The sequence below is a fragment of the Rhinolophus ferrumequinum genome, chromosome 6 (genome assembly GCF_004115265.2).
Source record: "Rhinolophus ferrumequinum isolate MPI-CBG mRhiFer1 chromosome 6, mRhiFer1_v1.p, whole genome shotgun sequence".
In the NCBI taxonomy this organism is placed as follows: domain Eukaryota; kingdom Metazoa; phylum Chordata; class Mammalia; order Chiroptera; family Rhinolophidae; genus Rhinolophus; species Rhinolophus ferrumequinum.
The window spans coordinates 94,768,629-94,796,474 of record NC_046289.1 but is presented as its reverse complement, the minus strand read 5'-3'; the positions used below and the strand labels follow the sequence as shown (position 1 = coordinate 94,796,474).

General features: G+C 38.3%; 1 protein-coding gene and 1 pseudogene across 3 annotated transcripts; both read left to right on the top strand.

The window, feature by feature from the left end:
* Window positions 1–243: 243 nt before the first annotated feature.
* On the top strand, window positions 244–27,723 carry POLE2 (DNA polymerase epsilon 2, accessory subunit). 2 transcript variants are annotated; one of them, XM_033106872.1, is made up of 19 exons: window positions 244–387; window positions 2,871–2,971; window positions 4,787–4,862; window positions 6,814–6,891; window positions 7,048–7,141; window positions 10,496–10,570; window positions 12,571–12,654; window positions 13,247–13,303; window positions 13,730–13,778; window positions 14,400–14,472; window positions 19,229–19,401; window positions 19,941–20,030; window positions 20,194–20,248; window positions 20,831–20,890; window positions 20,978–21,055; window positions 22,582–22,690; window positions 23,534–23,710; window positions 24,104–24,171; window positions 27,601–27,723. In XM_033106872.1, exons 1-19 carry the CDS (start codon window positions 320–322, stop codon window positions 27,617–27,619), a joined length of 1,584 nt encoding a protein of 527 aa, XP_032962763.1. In that variant the 5' UTR covers window positions 244–319; the 3' UTR covers window positions 27,620–27,723. The 2 variants fall into 2 exon arrangements, with proteins under 2 accessions (XP_032962763.1, XP_032962764.1); XM_033106873.1 differs by having other exon boundaries at window positions 286–387; window positions 20,834–20,890.
* On the top strand, window positions 16,966–18,445 carry LOC117024072 (programmed cell death protein 4-like; annotated as a pseudogene). The gene has a single exon (XR_004423305.1). The product of XR_004423305.1 is annotated as a programmed cell death protein 4-like (transcript).
* Window positions 27,724–27,846: the final 123 nt, after the last annotated feature.

The following is a 27,846-nucleotide window of genomic DNA, read 5'->3' as shown; positions in this document are numbered from 1 at the left end:
CGGACGCACATTCCCAACCAGACACCAGGGAAGGTCGCTCTCGTCCTTCAGTCCCCGGGCAACAAAGGGGTGTAGGGTGGTCTCTTCCTTTTGCCCATATTGTCCGGGGCTGCAGCCCGCAAGGCACCAGGAGCGGCGGTGCTCACCGCGACACAGGAACAAAGTCGGAGACAGACCACGTTGGTCTCCCACCAGGCCGTGGCAGGGGCGGGTCCATGAAGAGGCGGGACCCGAGAGGGGGCGGGGCCGGAAAGGGGCGGGGTCGGAAAGAGGCTGGGCCTGTAGGGCGGAGCCGCGGCCGTGGCGCCAAAACGCGAACATGGCGCCCGAGCGCTTGCGGAGCCGGGCGGTCTCCGCTTTCAAGCTGCGGGGCTTGCTGCTCCGGGGGTGAGTCGGCCTGGGTAGCTTGCTGGGCGGGAGGGGAGAGCCAAAATCAGGCTGCCACGCGGGGCAGCGGGGCGCGCCGCGCACCGGGAGGGGCCTTTAATGACAGACCCTTAAAAAGCTCTAAGAAGAGAAGTGCATCTGGCACAGTAGTCAGGCTGCGGTGCCTTCTTAGGTTCCCCGAAGTTCGCGCAGGGTCGAAGTTTCTTCCAGGCGGATGGAGGCTCTCCTGTAGCTGCAAACCGAGCCTCAGTAGCGGTTTATTAGCACTGTGACTTAAACACCTCTCAGAGGCCCCCCCGAAGTTTTTGCCTCCGCAAAATGGGAATCATAGCAGCGCGATTTGACGTAGTTACTGAGACCTCAAATGAGAGATCTGGGGAAACCCATACGCGTATCGGTGGCTGTCAACTTTTGTTGTTGCAGAAATTGTAGGTCCTGCCAGTCTTTCCAATTTGGGGTCAGGTATTATCCCAGAGAGAGTTCCTGCAAAGTTAAAAAGTGGGTAGGTTTGAAACATGTTTCTAGGTCTCCTCCTTTTTGTTTTTTAAATGATTTTTTTTTAACAACTTCTGTGACAGATTTCCTGGCCATATCTGTGTTTTCTAGGACCTACAGAATGAACCTTTCCAAGATTTTTCTCATTAAATCTTTTTTTTTTTTTTTTAAGAATACGGTCTTTACATATTTGAATACCTGCCAGATGGGATATACTTTTCTGTGCCAGGTTTTGATTACTCTTGTGTGTGGAGAGTGGGTTTTTTTTGTTTTTGTAATGATGAGTTTTATGGGACTTTTAACTTTCTTTTGGGTTAGTGGTGAACAAGGGCAAGAGAGGATATGCTCTGGGAGAAAAATAATGAATTTTGTTCAGTTGATCTCATACATTTTGAAAATGTAAGCAATTGATCAATTACTCTTTCTTTCTCTTCATGTAGAATTTGACCTAACATTAAGCTGTCATTAATTAATTAATTCAGTCAAATACACTGAAATCTATTAGCTGCAAAGCACTGTTCTGGGGTAAGGGAGTAGGAGAGAGTAAGACATTGTGGAGCTTGGTGGGGGGCAGATAGTGTATTAGTTATTTATTGCTGCATAACAAATTAATCCAAACTTAGAGGTTTAAAACAGCACACTGATTTTCTCACATTTTCCGTCAGTCAGTAATTCAGGTAGGCTTAGTTGGGTCCTCAACTTCAGGTCTCGCCCAGGCTGTAGTCAAGATGAGGTCATCTCAAATGTCAACTGGATAAGATTTACTTCCAAGCGTATTCAGTAGTTGGCAGTATTTCTGTTCCTCCAGGATTGCTGGACTGAGGGCCTCGGTCCTTGCTGGCTATTGACTCCAGGTCACTCTCAGTTCCTTCCCCTTTGGGCCTCTCTAACATGGCAGCTTGCTTCATCAAACCCAGCAAGAGTCTGCTAGCAAGAAGCAAGTCACAGTCTTTTGTAATCTAATCATGGAAGTGATAGCTTGCCATTTGTAACATTTTGCTTTTAAAATTACACTACAGTGGGCTGCCCTGGTGGCTCAGGTGATTGGAGCGGGAGCTTTAATTCCCGCATGGGATGGTGGGCTGCACTAAGATTGCAACTAAAATTGAAAACAGCAACTGGACTTGGAGCTGAGCTGCGCCCTCCACAACTAGATTGAAGGACAACGACTTGGAGCTGATGGGCCCTGGAGAAACACACTGTTCCCCAATATTCCCTAATAAAATTTATTTAAAAAAAAAGAAACAATCTGTTAAAAAAATTTTTTTTCAGCGTTTTTGAGTTTATTTTGATTGGGGAGATCCATGTGATTTTAATGTGTCTTGCTTCTATGATTATATTCAAAGGTCAAAGTTTTCCTAGCCTAGTTTTTTTCTAATTTTACATTTGAAGACAGTGATGAAATTACTGGAATTGACTTTAAGCAACTGCACTATCAAATTAATAAATATGTATTTAAGTGTCTGTGATGTTCAGGACACTGAAGCAGATGGAGTCCTGCCTCAAATGTAAAGTAATAAATAGTCCCTTACATTTAGGCTAATGTAATGTATCAGAGTAAGGTATATAAGAGATTTTTAACAATTTCAGAAGGAAGGGGAGATTGCAGCAGGTAGGGCTGCTCTAGGAAGACTTAAAAGAGGCATGTGATTTGGGGCTTTCAGAATAGTTATATTGGCAGGGGATAGAAGGAAGAATTTGTTCAGAAAGCACAGGAAAGGTGAGTACCGTGTATCCCCGAAAATAAGACCGGGTCTTATATTAATTTTTACTCCAAAAGACGCATTAGGGTGTATGTTCAGGGGATGTCATCCTGAAAAGTCGTGCTAGGGCTTATTTTCCAGTTAGGTCTTATTTTTGGGGAAACACAGTACTATTTACAGGGAGGAGTGAGTGCCAGATTGATGAGTGTTTGCCAGTTTTTGGTATACAGCTTTACCCTTAATTACCAGTGGCCTGCCTCATCTTTTCTTTCCCTCTCTTATCAGTGAAGCTATTAAGTACCTCACGGAAGCTCTTCAGTCTGTCAGTGAGGTAGAGCTTGAAGATACACTGGAAAAGATCATCGATGCAGTCGAAAAGCAACCCTGTAAGTGACATTTTCTGATAGCTCTTAAATTGTTAATATACCTCATCTAGATTTATAGATTTAAGTAGAAGTTGAGGATGCAGTATTAAGCTGTCCCAGCATTATGAGACATACTCCTCGTAGCAGTCCTTCCCAAGGGGTAAGCTCTAGTTCCCTTGGAACTTCAGTCCATTCCCCAGAGACTCTGTTACAGTTCTCTCCCATTGTGGAGCTGTCACTGCCATCTTTTCTGCACTTGACTTCTGATTTTGATCTGGTCCTCTATCGTCACTTGTGTCTCTCTGCGTCCTACAACCCTGTTTCCCTGAAAAGAAGACCTAGCTAGACAATCAGCTCTAATGTGTCTTTGGAGCAAAAATTAATATATGTTAATGTCTTATGTTATATAAGACCTGGTCTTATGTTATAGTAAAATGAGACCAGATCTTATATTAATTTATGCTCCAAAGACACATTAGAGCTGATTGTCTAGCTAGATCTTATTTTCAGGGAAACATGGTGCCTTGTCCTACTCAAGTTAGGTACGCCTAAATGTTTGGGGGGGAAAAAGAGTAAGTGAGCAGGGCTAACACCCTTATTGCTTTAGCCTTTCTTCAGGGATCTTTTTGTTAAGTACTTAACCGTTTGCCACAAGTATGGGCATACAAGGGAGAAATGCACTTCTCCTGCAAAAACATGTCCAGTGTTTCTAGAGCACTGAAGGAGAGACTTGGGTGCACCTTGCTCTCATGTTGGATGGATGCCAGTTTCTTTAATTATATAGGACGAAACATGTTCTATGATATAGGAGAAATTACTATTGTATCTCATATTCACTTCTAAAGGCAGAATTTTAAATACATCTTTGCTTTAAAAAATTCCTTTATGGTTGAAAATTTCGAAAATGACTAAATTCAGAAAATTACTATTCGTGAAATTAAGATGGCACATGGTATTTTGCCTGAGAACATCCCAGTGTGGCTAAGGTCGCCCACTGTGGAGTCAGGCTTAGGTTTGGGTTGCTCCTCACTCGTTCTGGCTGTGTTCTTGGTCAGGTTGTTCAACCTCTCAAAGTTGCACTTTCCCCATCTGTAAGATACGGGCATATAGGGTGGCCGGTTGCTGGTGGTTAGAGCACGTTGCTCATGGCACCAAGGCCACCGGTTCGAGTCCCACATGGGCCAGTGAGTTGCACCCTCCACAACTGGAGTGAAAACAACGGCTGGACTTGGAGCTGAGCGGTGCCCTCCACAACTAGATTGAAAAAATGACTTGACATCTGGAAAAACACACTCTTTTCCAATATTCCCCAATAATAATAATAATAACAATAAATTTTGAAAAAGAGAAAAAAAAGATGTGGGCATGTGAACATCAATGTCACAGAATGACTCTCATGGAAGTATGCTTGTAAAGGACTGAGCGTAGTGCCGTACACTTGACTAAGGGCTTACTAAGTGGTAGCTGTGGCTGTTATTTCTGTTACTATCATGGCTACTGAAACATAGCACTTGTGATCAAAAGTTATATTAATGTAACCAGGAGCTTACCAAGGTGTTTTTGTAACTGAATTTATATTACTAAACAATATTTAGAAGAGTAAGGCCTTTGACTGTGCATTAAGGCACTACAAGTGTATTTGAGTGTGGAAAATTAAGGTATTTGGGGTAGGACTTTTGCTCATGTTCTGACCGACCACTTTTTTCCTCCTAAAAAACTGTGTAGTGAGAATCTCTGGGTTAGTATCTGCAGATGATTAATAGGATGAAAGCTGTGTATAGAGAGAACTAATTTTTGTGCCTGTTTTTGAAATTTGACTTTCAAATTCTCTTTTAGTGTCATCCAGCATGATTGAACGATCTGTGGTGGAAGCAGCTGTCCAAGAATGCAGCCAGTCGGTAGATGAAACTATGTACGTGGAAAAAGCACGAACTTTTCCCCCATGTTGGAGGTGTTATTGATCACTTATTTTAAATTATTTTCCTGGGAGAAATTAATTAATCGTCAGCATTTCTATCTATAGTGGTTATTTCCTAGTGTTTCCTTTGAAGTGATAATCTGCCTTATAAACCTTGTTACAAAGTGACTCATCTTTCCTGTTTTTTCCTAGGATTTGAGACTATTGTGTTGTTTGTACAATGACTGCTTTTGCCTCTTACCCAACTTTATATTCTGTAGGTTATGAATGAATTGAATTGAATATTCAGAAGTATGATTGGCTTTTGCTCATAGGAAAGTGCTGAGCCCAGAGAAGTTCTGAGACTTGACTGGAGTCATGTGGTGAATGGCAAATGAGGGTTGAACCTCAATTTTATGACTCTTTCTCCTAGCTCATTAGAGCTTAGGAATTTATATGGCAATACTTTTTCTGGGTTTTTTTTCCCTGCGTGTCCCTCTTTTTTCCTCCTTTTGAATATGATTCTTCTTTCCAAGTTCACAAGGTTTAATTGGGAGGAAAGCATCGGGGAAAATGGATAAAGACAGTTGGATAAACTCTAATTTTGTCAGTAGTTTTAGTTCCCTGTCAGAACTTATTAGAACTGCAAAAACAATAGAGAAATTGAGGAATTTTAACTTTATCCTTGGAAACTCATTATATGCTCCAGTCAGCCGGTGTAGAGGTCCAGTGGGGCTGAATGGTAAACAATCTTTGCAACTTCAATTGTCAGAAAGTCATTGTATTATACCACAAAAGAGAGGCTCTCATTTTTATAAATGAAGAAATGGCATAATGAGTTTAATAACTTGCCAAGATTGATCCTCTAGAGTCTGGTGGAGCTGTGCGTAGATTCTAGGTTTTCTTTCTTTTTTTTTTTTCTTAAAGTTTATTGGGGTCACAGTGGTTAGTAAAGTTACATAGATTTCAGGTGTACAATTCTGTATTACATCATCTATAAATCCCATTGTGTGTTCACCACCCAGAGTCAGTTCTCCTTCCATCACCATATAGTTGATCCCCCTTACCCTCATCTCCCACCCCCCACCCCCTTACCCTCTGGTAACCACTAAACTCTTGTCTGTGTCTGTGAGTTTTTGTTTCCTCATTTGTTTGTCTTGTTCTTTTGTTTTCAGTTTTATATACCACATATCAATGAAATCATATGGTTCTTGACTTTTGCTGTGTGACTTATTTCACAATTCTAGGTTTTTTTCAACTCCAAAATTCTCTGCTATTCTATACTTAGTGCTACCACCAGGGTGGCATAAACGTTTTTTGATCATTTTCAATTTCAGAGATAAACAGAGTTTTAGGGAAGCTTTTCTTTTGGTTGGAATATTTATGCAATAGTGGTATGAATTCTTTTTAAACCTCTTTCAAATGTGGCTACATTATTAACAGTATCTGAAAGTAAAATTATTTTGTTGATTTTCCTTCTCTAACACTGTAAGTGTTGGATATAGCCAGAATGTGGGGGGGTGGGTTCTTTTTCTATTTTATATCTTTTCCTGGGATATTTTTGCGTAATATTTTGGCATAAGAAAATTGTGGGAAATGAATCATATCCTTTAGTAGGATTGTAGCTAATAAAATTAGTACATATGGGGAGATTTCTTTCAAATGTGACTATTTTATATGTAAATGTTCTTTTTCAACACATGACATTCTTAATGAGAAGTTAACTTCACTACATTTTTTGTTTGCTTGAGAATGAGTATTGGCAATGCTTTCCTGTGTCTAGAGAGGAAAATGCACAAGCTAAAAATTTGACCACTGTATTGTTTTTGACACTATAAGAAATTGTGTATATGACCTCTAAAAAGTATGTATGTACAACATAAGATGATAATGCAAGTTTTCATGTTCATCTAGAATACTGATGTTTTAGTAAATCAGGTCTATGTTTTTGTGGGATGTTTTTCAGAGAACATACTTTCAATATCATAGGAGCATTTGATATTCCACGCTTTGTGTACAATTCAGAAAGAAAAAAATTTCTTCCGTAAGTATTTCATCTATTGATTTTAAGCTAATTTTTTTAGCTAATTTTTTTCATTGCAAGTGTACATTTTTTTTCAGAAGCTATATAGTCTTATTTCATTTTTGTCCTACCTTTGTGTGTTATGATAGTCATAAATAGACATTTTTTTTTTTCTAGTCTATTATTGACCAACCACCCTGCACCAAATTTATTTGGAACAGCAAAAGATAAAGCAGAGCTGTTTCGTGAACGATATACCATTTTGCACCAGGTAAGTTGGCGGTTGGTGGAGGCCAGGGCGGAGGCAGGGAGAAAAGACTTTCAGCTTAGGTAAGTAAGAATCAAGGATAATTAAAGGATGAAATTTTGTAGTCTAAAGTTTGTCATTCAATAGATTGTTATTGGGGTCTCTATTTTTGAGACCATGTAGGGGATACAGAAATAAAAAAGATACTTTCCCCTTAGCAATCATAATGATGATAAAAATAATAGCTAACATTTATTACATGCTTTTGATATGACAGGCACCGTTTATCACTTTACAGACATTATTTACCATCAATGTATGTATACATGCTATTATTCCCATTTTACAGTTGAGGAAACTGAGACATAGAGAATTTAGTAACTTGCCCAAAGAGCACATCTAGTGAGTAGAGACTGGGTTTTAATCCAGGCTGTCTGACTCTGGATCCCAGCCTTTGCTTTCTACACTATACTACCTTCAAGCAGCTTACAGTTTGTGAAATTAAAGACATTTGCATCAGTAAAATACAAAGTAGAGTTTTATATGTGCTATAAAAGAGATACTAATAGAATGAATTCGATGGAAAAATCAGGGAAGCCTTCAAGGAAATGGTGGCATTTGACATGGACTTTTATTGGTTTGACCTTGTGGCAATGGGGAAAAGGTTGTGGTAACAGTGTGAACAGAGACATAGCAAAAGGGAAAAATGGACTGTGTCCAGGAAGTAATGAACAATCAGTCCACTTCACATGGAGGGGAAGGCTCATGCAGAGGAATAGCAGGGGATAAGTTTGGAAAGGCAAATGGGAGCCAAATTGTGGGAGAGCCCGGATGCCACTCTTGGGAGTTGGGACTCTTCTTGGTGCAGGGAGCCCTGGAATACCAGAGACTCGGTCACAGCTGGGTTTTTTTGAGCACTTCCTCTGCCAGCAGATTTTGGGAGGAATTAGAGTGTGAGAGAGGACTTGCAGGAGTCTGGTATTAGTCCTGGCATAAATGATAGCCAGCGTGAAGGAAGTGGCAAGCGGAGCAGACAGAGAGGACGGCACTGGAGCAGGGGAGCCATAGTTCATGGTGGCTGGCTGCGTGTGAAGAAGGGAGAGTGAAGACGCAACGATGACTAAGGCTTTGAGTCTGAGAGTAGAACGGCAGAATAATGGTGATATATTAACAAGCAGGAACAAGCAAATGTTTGAGGAAGATGGTGGCAGGTTCTGTTGTAGATATTTGAGTTAAGGTCACTAGGAGGATATCGGGTAAAATGAACATCTGGGGTTCAATCAAGTGATCTGGGCAGAGAGAGACTTAGGGGCATCTGCCTACAGTAATAGATGGAACTGAAGGGATGAGATCCTAAGAAGGAGGGGCAATAGAAAAGGGGAGACGATGGACCCTGGGGTCCAGGCCAGGCTGGTGATAGGCAGAAGGTTTCAAGGGATAGAGGACATTCCGTGGAGTAAGCAGTGAAAATGGTTAGAGGATGAACACTGAGGGGGTCAGCTCTCCCTGCGCACATCGCCTACACACTCATCTTACAGACTGGTGTAGCTCCGATGTCAGAAGCCTTTCGAGGAAGTCTACTGCCTGCTGAATTAAGTACAAATTATACTTAATATGTGAGATCTGCCACACATTTTTAGCCTAATCTCTGCTTTTCCTCTCATCATGCTCTGCTGGAGCCAAAATTGCAGTATGGAATCATTGTTTCTGTTTCTCCCACTGTTTGTGACTTTTACTATTCACTCTCTCGACTGCTCTTCCCTCTTATCTCTACCGTTGAAACCCTCCTCATTCTGGAAGGCTTTTCTCCAAGGCCTCTTCTGAGGCCCTTCTTGATCTCCAGTTTGTTGCAATCTCTTCCTGCTTTAATTTAAACCACTGACTACTCGGTAGGTCCCCTAGGTCACTTATTAGAGTTGGCCCTGGCTTGCATTTGGGGTGCTTTATCCCTGTTACCAAATTGCCAACTCCTTGTTTATTTCCTCTGCCACATTTGAAGATGCTCAGTAAATACCACATTTCTCTTTCTTTCTAAAAAATTATGTTTTAAAGCCTGTTGTATTATTTTAGGTGTGTCACTTAACCCTTCTGAGCCTCATTTTTCCTCATGTGTGAAATAAAAGGGTTGAATTTTATTTCAGTCCATTTATATTTTCATTGCAATTGTCTGCCTGAAAGCAGATCTGATTTTATCATTATCCTACTTCAAAATCTTTGTTTTCCATTCTCTATAAGATAAACTCCTTGGCTTGGCATACAAAGTCTATATTGTCAGGGCTCTTCTATTGGAGGTTACAGGAACTCAAATTGACTAAAACAGAGAAGGGAATTTATTGGCTTGTTAATGGAGAAGTCTAGAGGTCTACCTGTTTCAAGCATGGGTGGACCCAGGTGATCACACAGTGTCATGAGGCATCTGCCTCTTTATATCTCGTAGTAATTTTTAAACATTGATTTTACTTTCAAGCTAATTCTCCCCGTGAGGTGACACCGATGGCCAATAGTTGCTTTAGCAATTCTTGGAAAGAGAGTTCTTTTCCAATAGTTCTAGCAGCCATCTCTTATTGGCCCAGCTTGAGGCACTTGCTCAATCCTGAACCAGTCACTGGCCAAGGGGATTAGATGGAGTACCTGATTCACTAGCCTTGGTGGCCTGTCTATAAAAGGGGAAGGGACAGCAGCTCTACGTAAATAAACTACATGGCCCGACAGCGGGGGAGGGACGGCTTTCCAAACAGAGGCTCCAGCTCATCTCTTGCCTTGTTTGACATTCTGCCTCACACCTCAGGAGCTAACTGTACTAAACTTCCCAACAATTCCTAAATACTTGTTTATTCTTACAACTCTCTTGTGACACCTTCCTTCCTCTATCTGAAGTGTCTTGTCTCAGCTCCTTTTTGTTTCTTACTAGTAGCATTTAGGGTCCATTGTTGTGTTGTGACCTGTGGGCACTTTCCTCTCACTAGTCCCGTGCTCTGAGGATGACAACTTGGTGTTGTCTTCATATCCTCAGGCCAGAGTTTGCTGCTGCCAGGTACACAGTAGACCATTAAAATAATTTTTTTAAATAATTTTTGTTTTTAAAATTATATTTCTAGATATTTGTACATTAAGCTATGTGGGTTTTCAAATTTGTTGAGAATAGATAATAGAAACGTTGGTGTAAGGACTGTTTTGTCAAATAGGTTCTGAGGAGACCCAGCCTCTTGTAAGACCCAGCCTCTTCACCAAATTCTCTGCCATGTTAGATGAGAATTCATGATGCTAAGTAGTCTGATACTAATACGGTAATATCAGATAATGCTCAAATACTATTTTAATGACTCTTAGTTTTAAATGTCTGCTTCAGTAATTCATGTGAATCTTTCTTTTTTGTAGAGGACCCACAGACATGAATTATTTACTCCTCCAGTGATAGGTTCTCAACCCGATGAAAGCGGAAGCAAATTCCAGGTGAGAGCATTATCCTAGTTATTTAGGGGGTGTAAGTTTAATACTTATTGCTTTTTCTAATTTATTGAATGTAAATTAAATGAATGTAAATGAAAATGAAATGAATGTAAATGAAAATGTAAATGAAAATGAATCACTAGTAACTTGAGCTGATTGACTGTGCATGTCCACTGTGGATAAAGTCCATGCCCTGTGTCCTGGGCCCTAGAAATCTCTACTAGAAGCAAGTGCTTCCCTCTTTGGGGCAGGACCTGAGACGGTGGTAGCCCCCACCTACTCTTTGGCCACCACGACAGATCCCCAGTGCTCCTGGCCCATTTGCTATGTGCTACCCTGGCTTTCTGACCAACTCGCAACATTACCCTTCCCGCCCTCCCCCATACTCCAAAATACTGGTCCTTGCCCAGCCCAGCCTCCAGTGACCACCACTCACTTGTTCAGCTAAAACGTGCTGTAACCATCGGAGTGAAAACTTTACTTAAAGCACCAAGGAAACAACATCTATAGAATGAATGAGAGAGCACCGACAGGCCACAGAGCTGTTGGGACCCAAGGAGCACAGTGAGAGGGAGAATGTTTTCTTTCACGTGCACTCCTTTCACTGTTACACTCTTATACCTTGGGAAGTGATTACCAGATAGCACTGTCACTTCTGTTCCAGCAACACGCCGAGTCACTGGCAGTCCATCTGTGGCTTTCTTGCCCTCTCCAGTGCACAGAACCCTGCTGGGGGATGGTCCTTAGCTACTTCTGTCCAGGCCCCACCACTTCTGCAGGGTTCCACATAGGTTCTGAAGAGCCCAGCGTCTGGTAAGGCTCATCAGATTCCCTGCCAGAATTAGATCAGAATTCATGATAAGTAGTCTGACAGATGCTCAAACAAATAATACCAAATAATGTTCAAATTAATGTTTGATGACAGCAACATAAAGAGAAGATGTTTATGGTGTTTGACAGTGTCTGCTTTTAGCTTTTATTAAGAGAAAAAATTATACTAAGTTTTAGAAATTGACATTACTTATATTTCCCTGCAAAAGACCATCTGTGTATTTTCTTATATATATATTAGGTTTCCTGTGGCAACTCAGATGCCCACAGCCCAGAAGCATTATTTCTCCTCTCTTCTTTGCCAACGTAACTTTAAAGCTTAGCTAAATAATTTATTGTTCTTTTCAGTCTTTTCAGTACCTGATGGCATACTCCTTGTTTGAACTACCACTTACTGTACCTGTATGGTGATTTCCCTTTACAGACTGCAAAAATGCTGTCTGTGGGAACCCTTTCTTCTATAGCTTTGTACTGTGTTGCTTGCTTGCTTGCTTGCTTGATTTTATGTAATTGCAATGTTTTTCCCAGTCTGTAAATTGTCTTTTTATTTTATTCTCTTAACTGTTGTTTTGAAGAACCCAAGTTCTTAATTTTGTTGAAGTACAACAAACAATTTTTTTAATGGATCATATTTTTGGTATTGTTTCTAAGAAATCTTTACCTAATCCAGTTTTTAGGATACAGGTTTTGCGTATCTTTTTCTTCAGATTTATTCTTAGTATTTCATTTTTTGAAAACTATTTTGAATGTACGTTATTCTCCTGTATTGCTATAGGTTCATGTTTTTTAAGAGGAACTCCCATATCAAATGTTAATAGTAATTATTATGGGATGATGAGATTACGTATGCCTTTATTTCTTCCTTCTCTATAGTAAAAAATTTTTTCTATAGTACATATGTATTCTTTGTAATAAAAGCCATATGTGGTAAAGGTAAAAGAAGCTCTACCTGTAATTCCTATAAAAATGAAAAATGATATACCCTTTCATCCAAGCAATTTTATTTAGCTTTTTGTAGGGTAAAATTATATTTTCTAAGTTTTATTTGAATTTCTACTGTGAAGTAGATATAAATACTGAAATGTACACTCAAATTTACTTATTTACAAAAAGATTAGTGTCTTAAAAGAATGTATTTTTAGTCTTTAAGAATTTATTTTGTTTTATTTTAGCTTAAAACAGTAGAAACCCTACTGGGCAGTACAACCAAAATTGGAGATGTGATTGTTCTTGGAATGATAACACAGTTGAAAGAGGTAAGTTAAGCTTAATAAGCATTAAACTTATTTGCAGCCTGCAGATTGGTGAAATGTCAGTTACATAAAACATTTCCACAGAGGGTACAGGAACATAGTCTTCACGAAGGCTCTTAGCTCAGTCACCAACTAACCTTTTCATCTGTGTTTGGTTTCCTGAGCTGACATCAGGAAGGAGTGTCTTATACAGGCAGTTTGTACAGTCTGAAAGCAGTCCCCCAGTGACCTCTGGTGGAACTGAGAATACGGAGTTTCTGAACAAGCAAAGCTGCAGACCACATCCTGGTCCCTTGGAGACGCTGTTGACTCTCAGATGTCTCTTGTGAGGCCCGTGTGGCAGCTACTAAGTGTCCCTCTTGCCATCTCTTGATCGCCAGAGGTCATTCTTTAGGGAATTAGGCATCTTAGTCTCAATTAAGTGATTGGTCTAAGGTCACTAGACTAGTAAATGGAAAAGCCTAGACTAGGAAATGTTGATTTTTAAAAAATGTATTGCTCACTATATTCTGTTGTCAAAATTGTTAGTGTTTTATTTTGTCATAATATTCATTTTTACATAATTGTGGGCATATTTCTTTTAATTTGTTTTTAGGGAAAATTTTTTCTGGAAGATCCTACAGGAACGGTACAACTGGATCTTAGTAAAGCTATATCCTTCACTTTTATTTTTTTTACTCTGTGAGTTAGGGATATTGATTATATGTCATTCTCAAATTTAGCTATTTGGGTTCCCAGTGTAATTTCCATATGGTGGTGTAGGAATTTAGAGACATAATCCTAAATAGAGACCGAAAAAAAAAAAAAACCCTTTAACTCCCCTTATTTGGAGAATCCAAATTCCTGAGGAAGTTTATCACTAAGAATTATCTATGCTGTCAATATTACAAAACCACATCTTAGAATCTGACATGAGGATGTTTCAACCTAAAAATTTTTAAGCTGTAATCTATTCACAGTTTCAAATGTGAAGTCTTTGAATTTATGATTTAGAAGTCCTTTTGGGCTCAAATGTATGTTGACTTTTATCACTACCTCAAGCATAGGAATGAAGTCATTTTCCTTAACTGTTATGTACCAGTTCCATAGTGGCTTATACACAGAATCGTGCTTTGTCTTAGCAGAAGGTAAGGCCCTATATTTCTTTTCCTGTCCTCTTCATCATTCTACAGTCAAACCATTTCTACACCGGCTAAAATATGTTAGCATGGTATAATTTGGGACAGCGTTAATTATGTGAGCATACCTTTGGCATTCAGTAACTCAGACTGCTAATAGGCGTGGGTTTATTTTGGGGTGATGAAAATATTCTGAAATTAATGGTGATGGTCACGCAACTTGTGAATATACTAAAAACCACTGAATTATATACTTTTAAAGGGTAGATTGTATAATATGTGAATTATAGCTCAATAAAGTTAAAACATTTTACATAGGGTCATAAAATGAAACATTTCCTAATCTACGTACCTTATCCCTGTACTGAAACATGTATTGTGAAATAAAAAAGTGAGAAGTCGTACTTCTAAATCTATTTCTATTTCATGAGGCTTTTTTAAAACATAGAACGGGGACTGTGTCTGGATGTGAAGTTGTTATGTAGCTCAGTGGGACTGGTACCTTCTGTAGTTAGTTGATGGGATGAGTTGATAGCCCAGCCTTGCTACTTTGTGTTCCATAGTTTTGTCCTTTCAAACAAGCAGGAGAATTGGACACATGAAAGTGATTTGTTACTTATGTTTTTTCAGGTTGGTTTGAAGATCAAGTGTTTCATGTCAATGCCTTTGGATTTCCACCCACTGAACCTTCCAGTACTACTAGGTATAAAAATGTTTGACTTAAACGCTGTAGGAATTTTGTAATACTGCCAATAATGACTGTAAGATAGTAGATCATATCTCAATGATTACAAGGCCTCGGGCTTTGTGTCAGAATGCAGAGAGCAAATGAGAGTTAGGAGTCTGGGCATTATATGTACCTGAAAACTACTCAATGGGCTCCAGATTCGTTGCAATAGCCTCTCTGTACTTTGACTTCAACCAGGAAAGATCTCCAGTTTACCTTTCTTACTTGTCTGTAGTGTTGATAAGTTCAACTGAGAGAAGGGATAGGAAAACACTTAGAAGAATATAATTCCTATGTTAATATAAAGTGCTTATTTTGTATTCTAATGAAAGTTACAAGAGGCAGCTTCTATAGCTCTAAGTGAAAGTATCATAATAGTAAAGCTATTCTGAGAGGAGTGAGTTCCCTGTCACTTGAAGTATTTGAGCAGAGGGTGACTGATGGTATAAAAGTTGGTGGTGGTGGGCTGTGGGTTGAATGTAGTCTACAGACCTTTCTTTCTTTCCGCTTTGAGATTTTAAAACACATTTTGAGTTAGTTTCCAACATTAAAAATAGGCGATTTGTCATAAAAATCTAGATTTCTGAGTTCTCTTGAACCATCAGATCTGGCAGCATGGTGCCTGAATTCCCACCTGGCTACAGATCTCCTGCAGTGACTGCCACTTTGGGTAGGACATGTGTGTGCACCCTAGCTAGTGCCTAGTCAGCCTCAGCTGCTGATGCTTTGATATCCAGTGTTTATTTCTTGAAGCCTGGAAGCATTTGAGTTTGCTACCTCTGGGGGAAGCAAAGTTGCCTTCTGATCCTGAGGTTCTATGATGATGGTGACGATTTCAAGAAACGTAAGGATTAAGATTTATTCCTATTATAGATACCTGTATAAATTCAAGTACAGAGGCCATGTTTCCCGGCCTGGGGTCCCTGGCAGGGCAGCCTCGGCAGGGCAGCTCCCCTCCCTGTTGAAGTGCTGGTCATGCTAAGGGGAACACAGGCCCTCCTATGCCAGCTCACGCTTAGGTGAATGCTTTTAATGCTAGTTTGTGGCTTTTTACAGCATAATAGGTTTTCTTTGAAATATATGCAAAGCAAAATTGCTGTGGTCTTGTTTTAGTTTCATACAAGCTTCAGAATTACTGCTTGGAAAGGAGAGATAATTGAGAAAGCTGGCCAGGAGTATTACCATTTGTTTCAGTTTAGCTAAGAGATCATCATTGTAATGTCTCAAATAATTTTCCATTTAAATTACCCCATTTTCTTTAAATTGAACTGTTTTGTGTATGTTTAGTACACCAAGGCTGGTATGAGGTGTCATGAAATACATTAAAATAAAATAATCATTTTATTCCTGTTATGATTATAAATCACGTTTCTTTTAAAATACCTTCCAAATAGAATTCAGAGGGCTGTTTTCTGGTGATCAGTGGATTCAACAGCATATTTTATTGAGTATCTTTTATGTGTAAAAGACTGTGTTAGGGATACAAATAAGTATATACCATGGTCCAGTCCCAAAAGGATTTACACTGACCTAAAGCCTTCCCACCATTGCAGTTTATCATATAATTTTTTAAGGATACTGATTTGCTGGGACTTTACTGCCATTTGTTCAGTCTTTCACTGGTACAGGGCATGTGACTTACGTTTTCTGAGTCCAAGGTGGTGTTAGAGTTCCTAGAATTCCTAGAATATAGCTTTATTTCCAAATTTGACAGCTTAGGAAAATAGGTACTGTCAAGCCTTCCTCTTCTCCTGTATTTGCCTCTGATATTCCTTGAACCATGGACAGAGGTGTTAGTAAGGCTTTTCTGAACTTTGATTTCTTGAGAATCAGCTTAATAGGTATTTCTTTCTGCGATGCTTGGGGTTTTTTCTTGGTATATACTTAATTGAAGTCACCATACAATTATATCAACTTATTGCTTTCCTCTGATAACTGCAAGGTTATAGCTGTAAAATCATGCCTTCAACAATGCCAGGTTCAGCTGGTGGCAGCATATCTGAATGCCCACAGTGTGCTAAGCCCTGTACCCTAAGGGCTGGTCCTAGCATACCTCCAGATTTTCACAGTTCTGCAATGTAGGCTAGCCTTTGGAGACATCCTTAATTCCTTAGAACAAATTTCTAGAAGTGGAATTGTTTGGTAAAATGGTTAGCACTTTTTTGTGCACTTTTAATAGATATTGTTCAAGTTGAGTACATATTTCTCTTACTTTCAACTACATAGGAAATTATGATTTATTTTAATATTTGCTTTAGTCAGTTTTAAAAGGCACAGATATAGCCTATTAAGAATTTTATTGGCCAGATTCACTCCGAGGCCGCGGCAGAGGCTGAGGAGTAGGGTTAGGCGGACAGACCAGGGATTTGGGCGGCGGCCGCCTGAGGGAAATAGATCCCAAAGGAAGACTGCCACTTGGTAATTTAATCAGTGCAAATGAAACTAAGGAACAATGGAGGTGGAAGGTGATCGGATACTGATGACTTAAATGACTCTCTCTTTTCTGGTGATGAAGAAAATGCTGGAACTGAGGATATAAAGAATGAGATAAATGGAAAATGAATTTCGGCATCCTCCATTAGCGAAGCTAGAATTAATGCCAAGGCAAAAAGGCGACTTTGGGAAAACTCATCCCCAGCCTCTGGCAGAGGCGATTCAGTCGGTGGTAATGGAAGTGAAGCCCTTAGAAGTGGAGTAACTACCAAACAGTCCAAAGGGAAGGTTTCTAGAAAGGCAGTCCAGGGCTGGGAAAGGATGGGCACTACCAGAGAAAGGTGGTGCGGGAGCGCAAGGTGTCTGGGGTGCACCTGGACAGGTGTATGATGCGGAGGCGAATGCGTAAGATCCTAACTATGACGATGACCACGAGAACTGTGTTTACGAAACTAGTTCTGCCTTGGATGAAACGGCATTGGAGAAGACTGTAACACCATTCATACAGGAGTATTTTGAGCAGGAAGATGCTAATGAAGTTGTGGAAATGCTAAGAGATTTAAACCTTGGTGACATGAAAAGTGAAGTACCAGTGTTGGCGGTGACCTTGGCATTGGGAGGGAAAGGCTAGTCATAGAGAAATGACATCTAAGCTTCTTTCTGACCATTGTGGGACAGTAATGAGCACAAATGATGTAGAAAAACCATGTGATAAATTGTTGAAAGTTCTACCTGAATTAGCATTAGATACTCCTAGAGCACCACAGTTGGTGGGCCAGTTTATTGCTAGAGCTGTTGGAAATGGAATTTTATGTAAGACCTATATTGATAGTTATTAATACAAAGGAACTGTAGATTGTGTACAGGCTAGAGCGGCTCTGGACGAGCCTACTGTGCTCCTGAGTTTGTCTAAAGGTGAAAAGCGCAAAGACAGCTGTGGGGCTCTGGAGGTGGGCAGCAGTCTGCTATCACCTCCTTGAAGAGACTGACATGCTGCTGAAAGAGTATTTACTCCCTGGAGACATATCTGAAGCTGAACATTGCCTTGAGGAACTGGAAGTACCTCATTTTCACCGATTAGCTAGTAGTGTGCGAAGACATTGTAATGGTTTTGGAGTCACTTGGATAAAGTACGTTTAAGATGATTTTGGATTTGTTAATATCCCCTTGGAAATCTTTTACCATTACTCTAGACCACACGAGAAGAGGTTATGAGAATTTATAATGAAGTTCCGGACATTAATCTGGATGGCCCACATTCATACTCTGTGCTTGAACAATTTGTAAAATGTTTTCAGGCTGGAATAGTTTCCAAACAACTCAGAGATCTTCGTCCTTCAAGGGGCAGAAAACGTTTCTTAAGTGGAGATGGAGGTTGTCTTAAACCAGAAAGCTACTGAATATAAGAACTTTTGCAGTCTTAGATGTTATAAAAAATAGATATCTGAATTGTAAGAGTTGTGGGCACAGAGTTGTTGTTTTTTTGGTTTTTTTTCCAAAGCACTTGTTTTGGGTACAAGGCATTTCTGAAATTTTATAGACTTACATTTAACGGGAATTTTTAAAGGAAGTCTTTCTTTCCTTCCTTTCTTCCTTCCTTCCCTCCCTCCCTCCCTCCCTCCCTCCCTCCCTCCCTCCCTCCCTCCCTCCCTCCCTTCCTTCGAGAGTATAAAGGACAGAAAAGTAACCACTTCTTAAGTGGAATATTCTTATAAGCTACCTTTTGTAAGTGTCATGTTTTTGACTTAATCATTCCAAGTTTTGCAATGATGTCTGACTGCCACTACTTTCTTTCAAGGACAGTGGTTTTGTAGTAAAATCACTGCTTTATACAAAGCTTTATTTAGGGGGTAAAGTTAAGCTGCTAAAACCCCATGTAGGCTGCTGCTGTTGAAATACTGTGGTGTGGGAGTAAAAAAAAAAAAAAAAAAGTTATTTCGTTGTCTTAAAGAATTTTAAGAAAATGAGTCAGTCATGAGACTTATTCATCTTTCCAGGGAACATACTGATAATCTATTTTTCTGTAACACTGGAAAAATGAAACTGGTTCTAGAAAAATGTATGATAAAACGTGAAGCAGTGTTGAAAAATAAGATTATTTACATCTTCTTTATTGCTTCCTTTCTCATTTTAGAACATTTAAATAAACTTGTTTGCTACAAATAGTACATTTTCATGGTACTATTTATATTGATCGGGAAATAACCTCATTAGATAGAAAGCAGCTAAATTTATAAAATTATTAGAAAAATGTCTCCAACAGAATATAGAAGATAATAATTATGTTATAATTACCTAGGGCATACTATGGAAATATTAATTTTTTTGGAGGGCCTTCTAATACATCTGTGAAGACTTCTGCAAAACTAAAACAACTAGAAGATGACAATAAAGATGCCATGTTCGTATTTATATCTGATGTTTGGTTAGACCAAGTAGAAGTGTTGGAAAAACTTCATACCATGTTTTCCGGTAGGTTTCATTTTTTTCTCCTCTTTTTTGAACTCTTATGAGGGATCGTGTTTTAAAACTAAATTCCTTTTAAAAGTTTATCTTTTTGAGTAGTCCATTTTTTAAAAAACATTGATTCAGCAGTAAGATCTTTTAAATGAGTTCATCTTAAAGAATTACATTTTTACATTTGAAAAATAACTTTGTGTGTGGGTGTGTGTTTTCATGGTAAATAAGAATTAGTCCTCAGTATAAGAGTGGATAAGAGCTTGGGGTTTGGAGGCTGACAGAACTGGGTTTAAGTTGCAGCCTACTTAAATCTTAAGGGCAGGTTACTTAATCTCTCTCAGCTTCTAGGGATATTGTGAGGATTAAATAAGCCATTGCAGGGCCCGGCACATAAGAAGTGTTTAATAAATGAATGTATTATTACTATTACTTTAAATAATACATTATTAAAATGTTAAGTTTGTATTATTAACTTATGGATAAAGGGTTGGGTTTTAAACCTGATTTCTAGAGTAGAAATCATTTAAATTCATTTACTTTCTTATTTTCAGGTTATTCACCAGCACCTCCAACCTGCTTTATCCTATGTGGCAATTTTTCATCTGCACCGTATGGAAAAAATCAAGTTCAAGCTTTGAAAGGTATTGAGGGCTATTGAATAAGTGTTTCTACACATATAAACTAATAAGAAATTATCTAAATTTTAATTTCATTCAAAGGATGTAGGGTTGTATGTAATCAAATATAATTTGATTTTTATGTTCATTATTTGCAAATTGATTTAATATCCCTTTAAAATTTTAGATTCCCTAAAAACTTTGGCAGACATAATATGTGGATATCCAAATATTCACCAAAGGTAATGATTTCTACTCCTGTATTTTTTATTTAAACAATTTTGTTTAAAAAATAAAAAATGAACCTTAAGTTTGATATCTGGTTATCAAGAAATGAATGGAAGAAAAATTTGAGGAAATTAATACATCTAAGAGATAAAATTATCCTCACATGATAATAATGTGTATTACACTGTACTGGAGATTTATAGTGAGAAGTATTAACAGGATGAGTGGTAATTTCAACCATATTTTGAATTTCTTGAGGCTATTCTAAGTAGCTAGAGCTACACGCTCTTCAATATGATAGTCACTGGCCACATGTGTCTCTTTCAAGTTAAATAAAATTCAAAATTTATTTGCACTAAACACAGTTCAAGCCCTCGGTAATTGGATAGTACAGATATAGAACATTTTCATCATTCCAAAAGGTCCATTGGATGGTATTGATCTGGAGACTTTTAGTAGTTCATTTATAAGAGTGCATGAAATTTTAAAAATCTTTTTAAATTTATTATTTAATTAAAGGCAGTAACTTGCTTTTAGAAAATTGGATAGTGTTGCAATATTTTTTTCAAAATGAATTGTGTTGAATTTTGCTACAGCAGTCGTTTTGTGTTTGTACCTGGTCCAGAGGATCCTGGATTTGGTTCCATCTTACCAAGGTAAGTTTTATTCAGATTTTTGTAACAGTAAAGAAAATTTTGTAAAATTTAGAAATATATACTGTATCACAAAAATTGTTTTTATAGGCCACCACTTGCTGAAAGCATCACTAATGAATTCAGACAAAGAATACCATTTTCAGTTTTTACTACTAATCCTTGCAGGTAAATATTAGAATTTTGTGTTATGCTTTGTTTCCTTTCATTTAAAAATTAATTTAATTCTTAAAATTTGCCTCTGAATTTTGACTGTTGTCAGATACATATATAAAATTTCTTTATTTTAGGTTTCTCAAAACTTTGGAAATATTTTAACTGTATTTAAATAAGTCACCAATAATGCATTTAGAGGCTTGAATAATGGATGGAGGTTTTAAAATAGATATTCTCTTTACACATCCTTTAAGACAAGTGATAATGGGGGAATGAAAAGATTACACATTTACTGTATGTGCCTCTCACGGTGATCACAGGCTCTTCTAAGGGAATACCCCAGGCTTTGGTTCTCTCCTCTCTGCCTGCATTCATTCCTGCGGCGACCTTATCCAGTCCCATGGCTTTACGTACCATCTATGTTGTGACAACTCCCACATTTATATATTTCCAGCGCAAAGCTTCTCCCAAACTCCAGACTCATGTATCCTGTTGCCTACTCATCGTTTTCCCCTGGGTGTCTAATAGGCAACTTCAAATCCACAGCCTGTTCTGTATCCTTCCTCATCATTGTTCATGGAACCTTTATCCTTCTAGTGCTCAGGCCAAAAACTTTGGGGTTTCTCTCACATGCACTTTTTCAGGAAGTCCTTCAAAAATTTGAAGGAAGATTTCAAAATATATCCAGAATCTGGCCTCCTCTCTACACCTCCACTTCTGTGACCCTCTATCATCTAGCCTGGATTACTGTAATAGCCTCCTTGTTGTTCTCCAGCTTCAACACCTGTCCTTCTAGAGTCTGTTCTTAACACTGTCAGTGATCTTTTAAAATGTAAGGCCCCTTACTGATCCTGAAAGATGGGACCCTTCGTGTCATCAGCAATAGCCACTGTCATTGCAGTAGTAGGCAGAGCCCTGCATGATCTGCCTCTGACTCCCTCTCTGATTTCCTCTGCTACTTCTCCTCCTCCTCATTTGTTGCAGTCACCAAAGCTTCCTTTCTGTTCCTCAGATGTGCCAGGCACGCTCCATCTTAGGGCCCCTGCTATACCTGTTCCTTCTGCCTGTAATGTTCTTCCTCTGCCTAACTCGCTCACCTCCTTCAAGTCTGTGCTCAAATTTCATTACGAGCCCCACCTCTTCTGATCATCCTCCTGGCTGCTCCAGCCTTCTCTCCCCCCGCGATTCGTTAGCCCGCCTTCTTCTGTTCCCCACACATCGTCGTCTTCCAACAGACTATGAAATTGTCCTGTTTATTGTTTATTTTCTCTGATCACCCTCCTCTCCTGAGAATATAAACTGCATGAGGGCTGGGATCTTTTTGTTTTGTTCACTCTTTCCTAGAATAGTGCCATGTATATATTAAGAGCTCAATAAATTACTGTCAGATCAATGGATGAATAGATAAATTCTTGTTGAATTTTTGCTGTGGTAAACAATGGGAAGTGGGAATAGCTTTTTATTGTAAAGTATTTTGCCTTTTAAATTACCTCATTTTTTTCTGATGAAGTCAAATTCAACTACTATCTTCATTTCAGAATTCAGTATTGTACACAAGAAATTATTGTCTTTCGTGAAGACTTAGTGAATAAAATGTGCAGAAACTGTATTCGTTTTCCTAGTAGCAATTTGGATATTCCTAGTCATGTAAGTTAAGTCTTCTTTATTAAACTGTCTTACATGTCGTATTATTTAAAATTCTGTTAAGCCACTTAATAATTTGCCCTTTTGTTTATTTATGGTTCAAAGTAATTTGAACATACTTTTGTCAGTTCGTTAATTTTTGTGACTAAGTCTGTGTTTCTCAACTTTCTCACTGAAGTAACCCCTCATGGGTGATAGAAAGCCCAGAACCAGCAGGAAATTTCTTTGAAGCTTCCTGTTTTGCTTTTAAAACTCATAAATCTTACATTGTACTTCAAAATATATGTGTATGTTTTAATAAAATGTTCACGTTTATTAACTATTTCCTACATATCCACATCAGGAGAATGTGTAGTGTTTATCTTGTAGCTTCAGGGCTCCCTCACATAAAATTATCAATACCTGGTTACATGCACCCCCTTTTGAGAAGTATGGGAGCAGATCATACAGAGCATTTTTTGTAATTATTTTATAATATTTAAAGCTTATGTAGGCTAAATATCTATTCTTGGCATTACTCAAGCTATGGAATTATTTTTAGATGAACACAATTAGTAAATGAGTTTATTATATAGGTGTAAGTACAATTGCTCCATTATGACTTTTGGAGGAATAACTTTTATGGTATATGGTATTAAATGAAAACTCACCAATTTTTACTAAAATACAGGATAGTTCATTTCTTTTCATATCTGTGTTTCCCAAAGCTCTGTGATTCAAAGTTCTCCTAATTGTTTCTTAAATTTTCTAAGTCCTTTTAGTAATTAATACTTAATTTGAAATTATTTGTTAGCTGTTTTAACTTTTACACATAAACTAAAGTTTGTTTTGTGTCATTCTTTTTAGTTTGTAAAGACTCTCTTGTCCCAAGGACACCTGACTCCTCTACCCCTGTACGTCTGCCCAGTGTACTGGGCATATGACTATACTTTGAGAGTGTACCCTGTGCCTGATCTACTTGTCATCGCAGACAAATATGACCCTTTCACTCTGACCAATACTGAATGCCTCTGCATAAACCCTGTAAGAATGTAGTTAACATTATTATATAGTCAGTTTGTCAAGATTAATATGGTATTGCTTTAATTTAAAATATGTATTTAATAAAGTTACTGTTGCAGTAAAAACATACTATTAATGAAATTTTGAATTTGGTATACACAGAAAGTTCTTAAACTTCAAGTATGTGACTGTAATGTGACTTTTTCTAAAAAAAAAAAAATAATAATAATACACCAAAGCTTATAAATCCATGTGAGTATTTTTCCCTTCAAAGTAACTTACTGTTTCCCTGAAAATAAGACCTAGCCGGACAGTCAGCTCTAATGCATCTTGACCTTAAAAATAGGAATTTTGAAAATAGGAGTTCTTTTATAAAAGTCGAATAGTCTCTTACAGACATTTTTCTCCCCAAAGGGCTCTTTTCCAAGAAGTGGATTTTCATTCAAAGTTTTTTATCCTTCCACTAAGACAGTAGAAGATAGGTAAGTGTGCCTACAGAAACAGCTAGGAGGAGCTGTCTGGTGTTCTATTGCTAAAAATGAGATATTTTGTATGTTGCAGACCCATTGGAAATATTCTAGGCTAACGTTATTGTGGTCATGCTGTGTGACACAGAATTTTATGTATTTATGGCACATTTGTGATGAACTAGATCAAAAACTGTGTTCTGAGGTAAATCTCAGACCAGCTGTGGAGGTGGGCCAGTTCTCTTACAGGCTGACGCCTTATGATGTTCTTATCTGAGAGGTCAGCCCTGCCCTCTACCTGGCTGATTCTCAAAACCTCCACAATCTGCCTTAAATTGGCAGCAAAGAAGTTGGGGGGGTGGTACAAGTGTGGTGAGCACGAGGGATTAGGGCTGGCGGGGGGGGGGGGGGCCTTAGGGGAGAAAAGAATAACAACATGGTAGGTAGTGGTTTTCAAAGGGCAACCTATAGACCAACCACCTGCTTCCGAATCCTCTGGGGTCTCTGTTAAGAATGTTAAGTTCCAGAATCAAATGGCTCTGTAGTTGTAGGGCCCATGAATATGCATTTTGATGCTGTTTCCCTTGGATTTAGGCATCCTAACATGCGCTTTGTCAGTTAATCAAACGCATTTTGAAAACCAAATAAGTGCCTTCCAGTTTAGAACATAATCTCCAACATAGCCCAATGGTCTTGTTTTTTTTTTTTTGTAATTAACATATTTATTCAAATAAAAATCAGCACAGTTACACGACAAAATTTCAAACAATGCTTAACATATAAAATTGAAAAGGAAAAATAGCTCTGCTCCCTAACCCTGAACCCGTGACTTAAGTTTTCTATACGTATTTCTTGAAAACAAAGTTACGCGTTATTCTAACTGCTCAGTACTCATGGAGGATTGAAGTCCATTCACTTTATGAGACATTCTAAGTTTTATCCTTGGATTCAGTCATTTGACATATATACAATTCTTACTGTATTCCAGGCACTGCTTAGTTTTGGGAATGTAACGACGCTTTCATAAAGGTCACAGATATTCTAGTCTGTTTCATAAACTTGACATGGGTTTGACTTTACCGAGCTCACACTGAGTCCTAAAATTAGTAACTGATACGGAATGCCTTCAGGTAAGGACAAGGGCTCACCACTCCGTTCTCTACACCCGTATGCCCGAGGACATCTGATTTTGTGACCCCAGGACTGAGTCACCTCTGAGGGCTATCTACCTGGAGCATGTTTTTGTCCACCTTCCGACTGACTTTTACTGAAGTGAGATTTGGAATAAAACTTATCCTGCTATGAAAACCAGTACTGGGAACTTTAAACAGGTCTCAGGACAAGAGAAATCTGTCCCCAGCCACTGTTTATTTTAGAGGGACTGTGAATCTTCTAACACACTCCCTTCCCTTTGGCTGCTAGGAAGCAGTCAAACGTGCAGCCCATCTCTGCAGCTGCCCAGGAATTACAAGCATAGTGCTCACTTCAGTGGCATATACTTTCAAAAAAGAAAAATTGGAACAAATAAGAAGCATAAAAATTGGGTGCAGCCCTGGCTTCATCTTTTCTGACCTTTATTTTCGCCTTACCTGAGTTTCCTCATTTTAGTTACTTTTATTTTTGTTACATCTATCTCTACAAACCATTTTTTATTCTTTTTTAATGAGTTGGGATTTAAGTAAATAAACCACAATGGAAAATTAACTGATTTATTATGATAGCACAAGACACTTCAGTTACACTTCTTGTAATGTTCCTCGATTGTCATGCAGAATTGTTTGTATTCTAAGCACTTAATAGATTTTCATGACAGCTCTTAACACACTGTATTAGAAATCACTTACATGCCTGTCCCTCTTAAAAGTTTCTAGTTTGACTTGCAGTTGATGCTGTTTGTTGAGTTCAGATAGTTGGTTCTTTTATCTTCTGTGGACTCAGATGCTGAAAACCTTTGGCATAATTTCCAAACTATAATTTAGTATTAATAATTTGAGGAATCTTTTCAGTGCTGGATCAAACAGGTTGATGCATGTTTTATTTTTGACAGAACAAAAATTTTCAAGATACAGTGGAATGATTTGGTCTTCTTGCTACTTATTTTCTCCTGAGAAATCTTTTGTTATAGTATTTGTGGAATCATATTGTAGAGTTAATCAAAGAAATATAGTCAAAATATATAAAGTTAACTGTTTCAATGTGTACTCTCAATGACAGTTTTATTTAAAAGCACAGTATTGGTGATGTAATGGAGAAATACCCATTCTCACGCATATTTGGTCAATTAAAAAAAGGTAAAAACCTTTATAGAGGGCAATTTGACAAGATTTTTTAAGACCTAAACTGCATATACCAGCAATTCCATTTCTAGGAATTTATCCTGCAGGTATACTGGGGCTTGTGCACAAAAGTAGGTACTGCTGTTTTTATTGTAGTTTCTGTAATAACAAACAGGTTAAATGTATATTCATTTAAATGTATATACTCATAAATTAGAACTTCTAATTTAAGTTTGAAAGCCTTAAAGGGATTAGTTTAAAAAAATTATAACTACTGGGCCGGCCCGGTGGCTCAGGCGGTTGGAGCTCTGTGCTCCTAACTCCGAAGGCTGCCGGTTCGATTCCCACATGGGCCAGTGGGCTCTCAACCACACGGTTGCCAGTTCAATTCCTCGAGTCCCGCAAGGGATGGTGGGCAGTGCCCCCTGCAACTAAGATTGAACATGGCACCTTGAGCTGAGCTGCCTCCTGGATGGCTCAGTTGGTTGGAGCGCATCCTCTCAACTACGAGGTTGCCAGTTCAATTCCTCAACTCCTGCAAGGGATGGTGGGCAGCGCCCCTGCAACTAGCAACGGCCACTGGACCTGGAGCTGAGCTGTGCCCTCCACAACTGAGACTGAAAGGACAACTTGGGGGGAAAAAAAAACTATAACTACCGTGTTTTCCTGAATATGTGACCTAGCAGGACAATCAGCTCTAACGCGTCTTTTAGATCAAAAATTAATATAAGACCCAGTTTTATATCATTATATTATATTGTATTATATCCGGTCTTATGTTAATTTTTGCTCCAAAAGATGCATTAGAGCTGATTGTCTGGCTAGGTCTTATTTTCGGGGAAACACGGTATAATGTATTTGTTACTAATTGAAAAAAAGGTATAGAATAGTGTTTATAGTAGACACTGTGTATGTTTTTATAGCATATACCCACATACACAAATGTATATATGATTTGACTAACTTTATAAGGATATATATATATACAGTTGCTTCTGGGGAGCAGAAATAGAGTATGAGACTGACGTATTTTTCCCTGTGTCACCTTTTCAGTTTGGAACAAGATGCATGTATTGACCTATTTTTTTAATTAACTAAAACTAAATATTAAGAAATGTCCAATAACTTAGATTTCCATAAGGTTTAATTTTATATTTTCTATTTTCAGCAAACTTCAAGGTTTTTGAGATTCTTAAAAGACCACCTGAAGAAACAAAATTCATCAATTTTCTGCTTTTAATATTTTATGTGATTGTGATACTAAGTTACAATAAAGTTATGGTAAACTCTATAATATTTAAATTTGTATTTTATGAAACTTTTATGTTAATTCATAATAAACATGATGGTACACATTAAAGTTGTATAGGAAAATATTTTCTGCAGTCTTTTAAGAAAAATATGAAAAATATGT

Excerpts from the sequence above, each read along its gene's own strand:
- POLE2 (XM_033106872.1), top strand. The coding sequence starts at position 320 with ATGGCGCCCGAGCGCTTGCGGAGCCGGGCGGTCTCCGCTTTCAAGCTG. Across the intron at positions 2,972-4,786 it reads TGCAGTCGAAAAGCAACCCT|TGTCATCCAGCATGATTGAA; the intron begins GTAAGTGACATT and ends ATTCTCTTTTAG. Across the intron at positions 6,892-7,047 it reads GAAAGAAAAAAATTTCTTCC|TCTATTATTGACCAACCACC; the intron begins GTAAGTATTTCA and ends TTTTTTTTCTAG.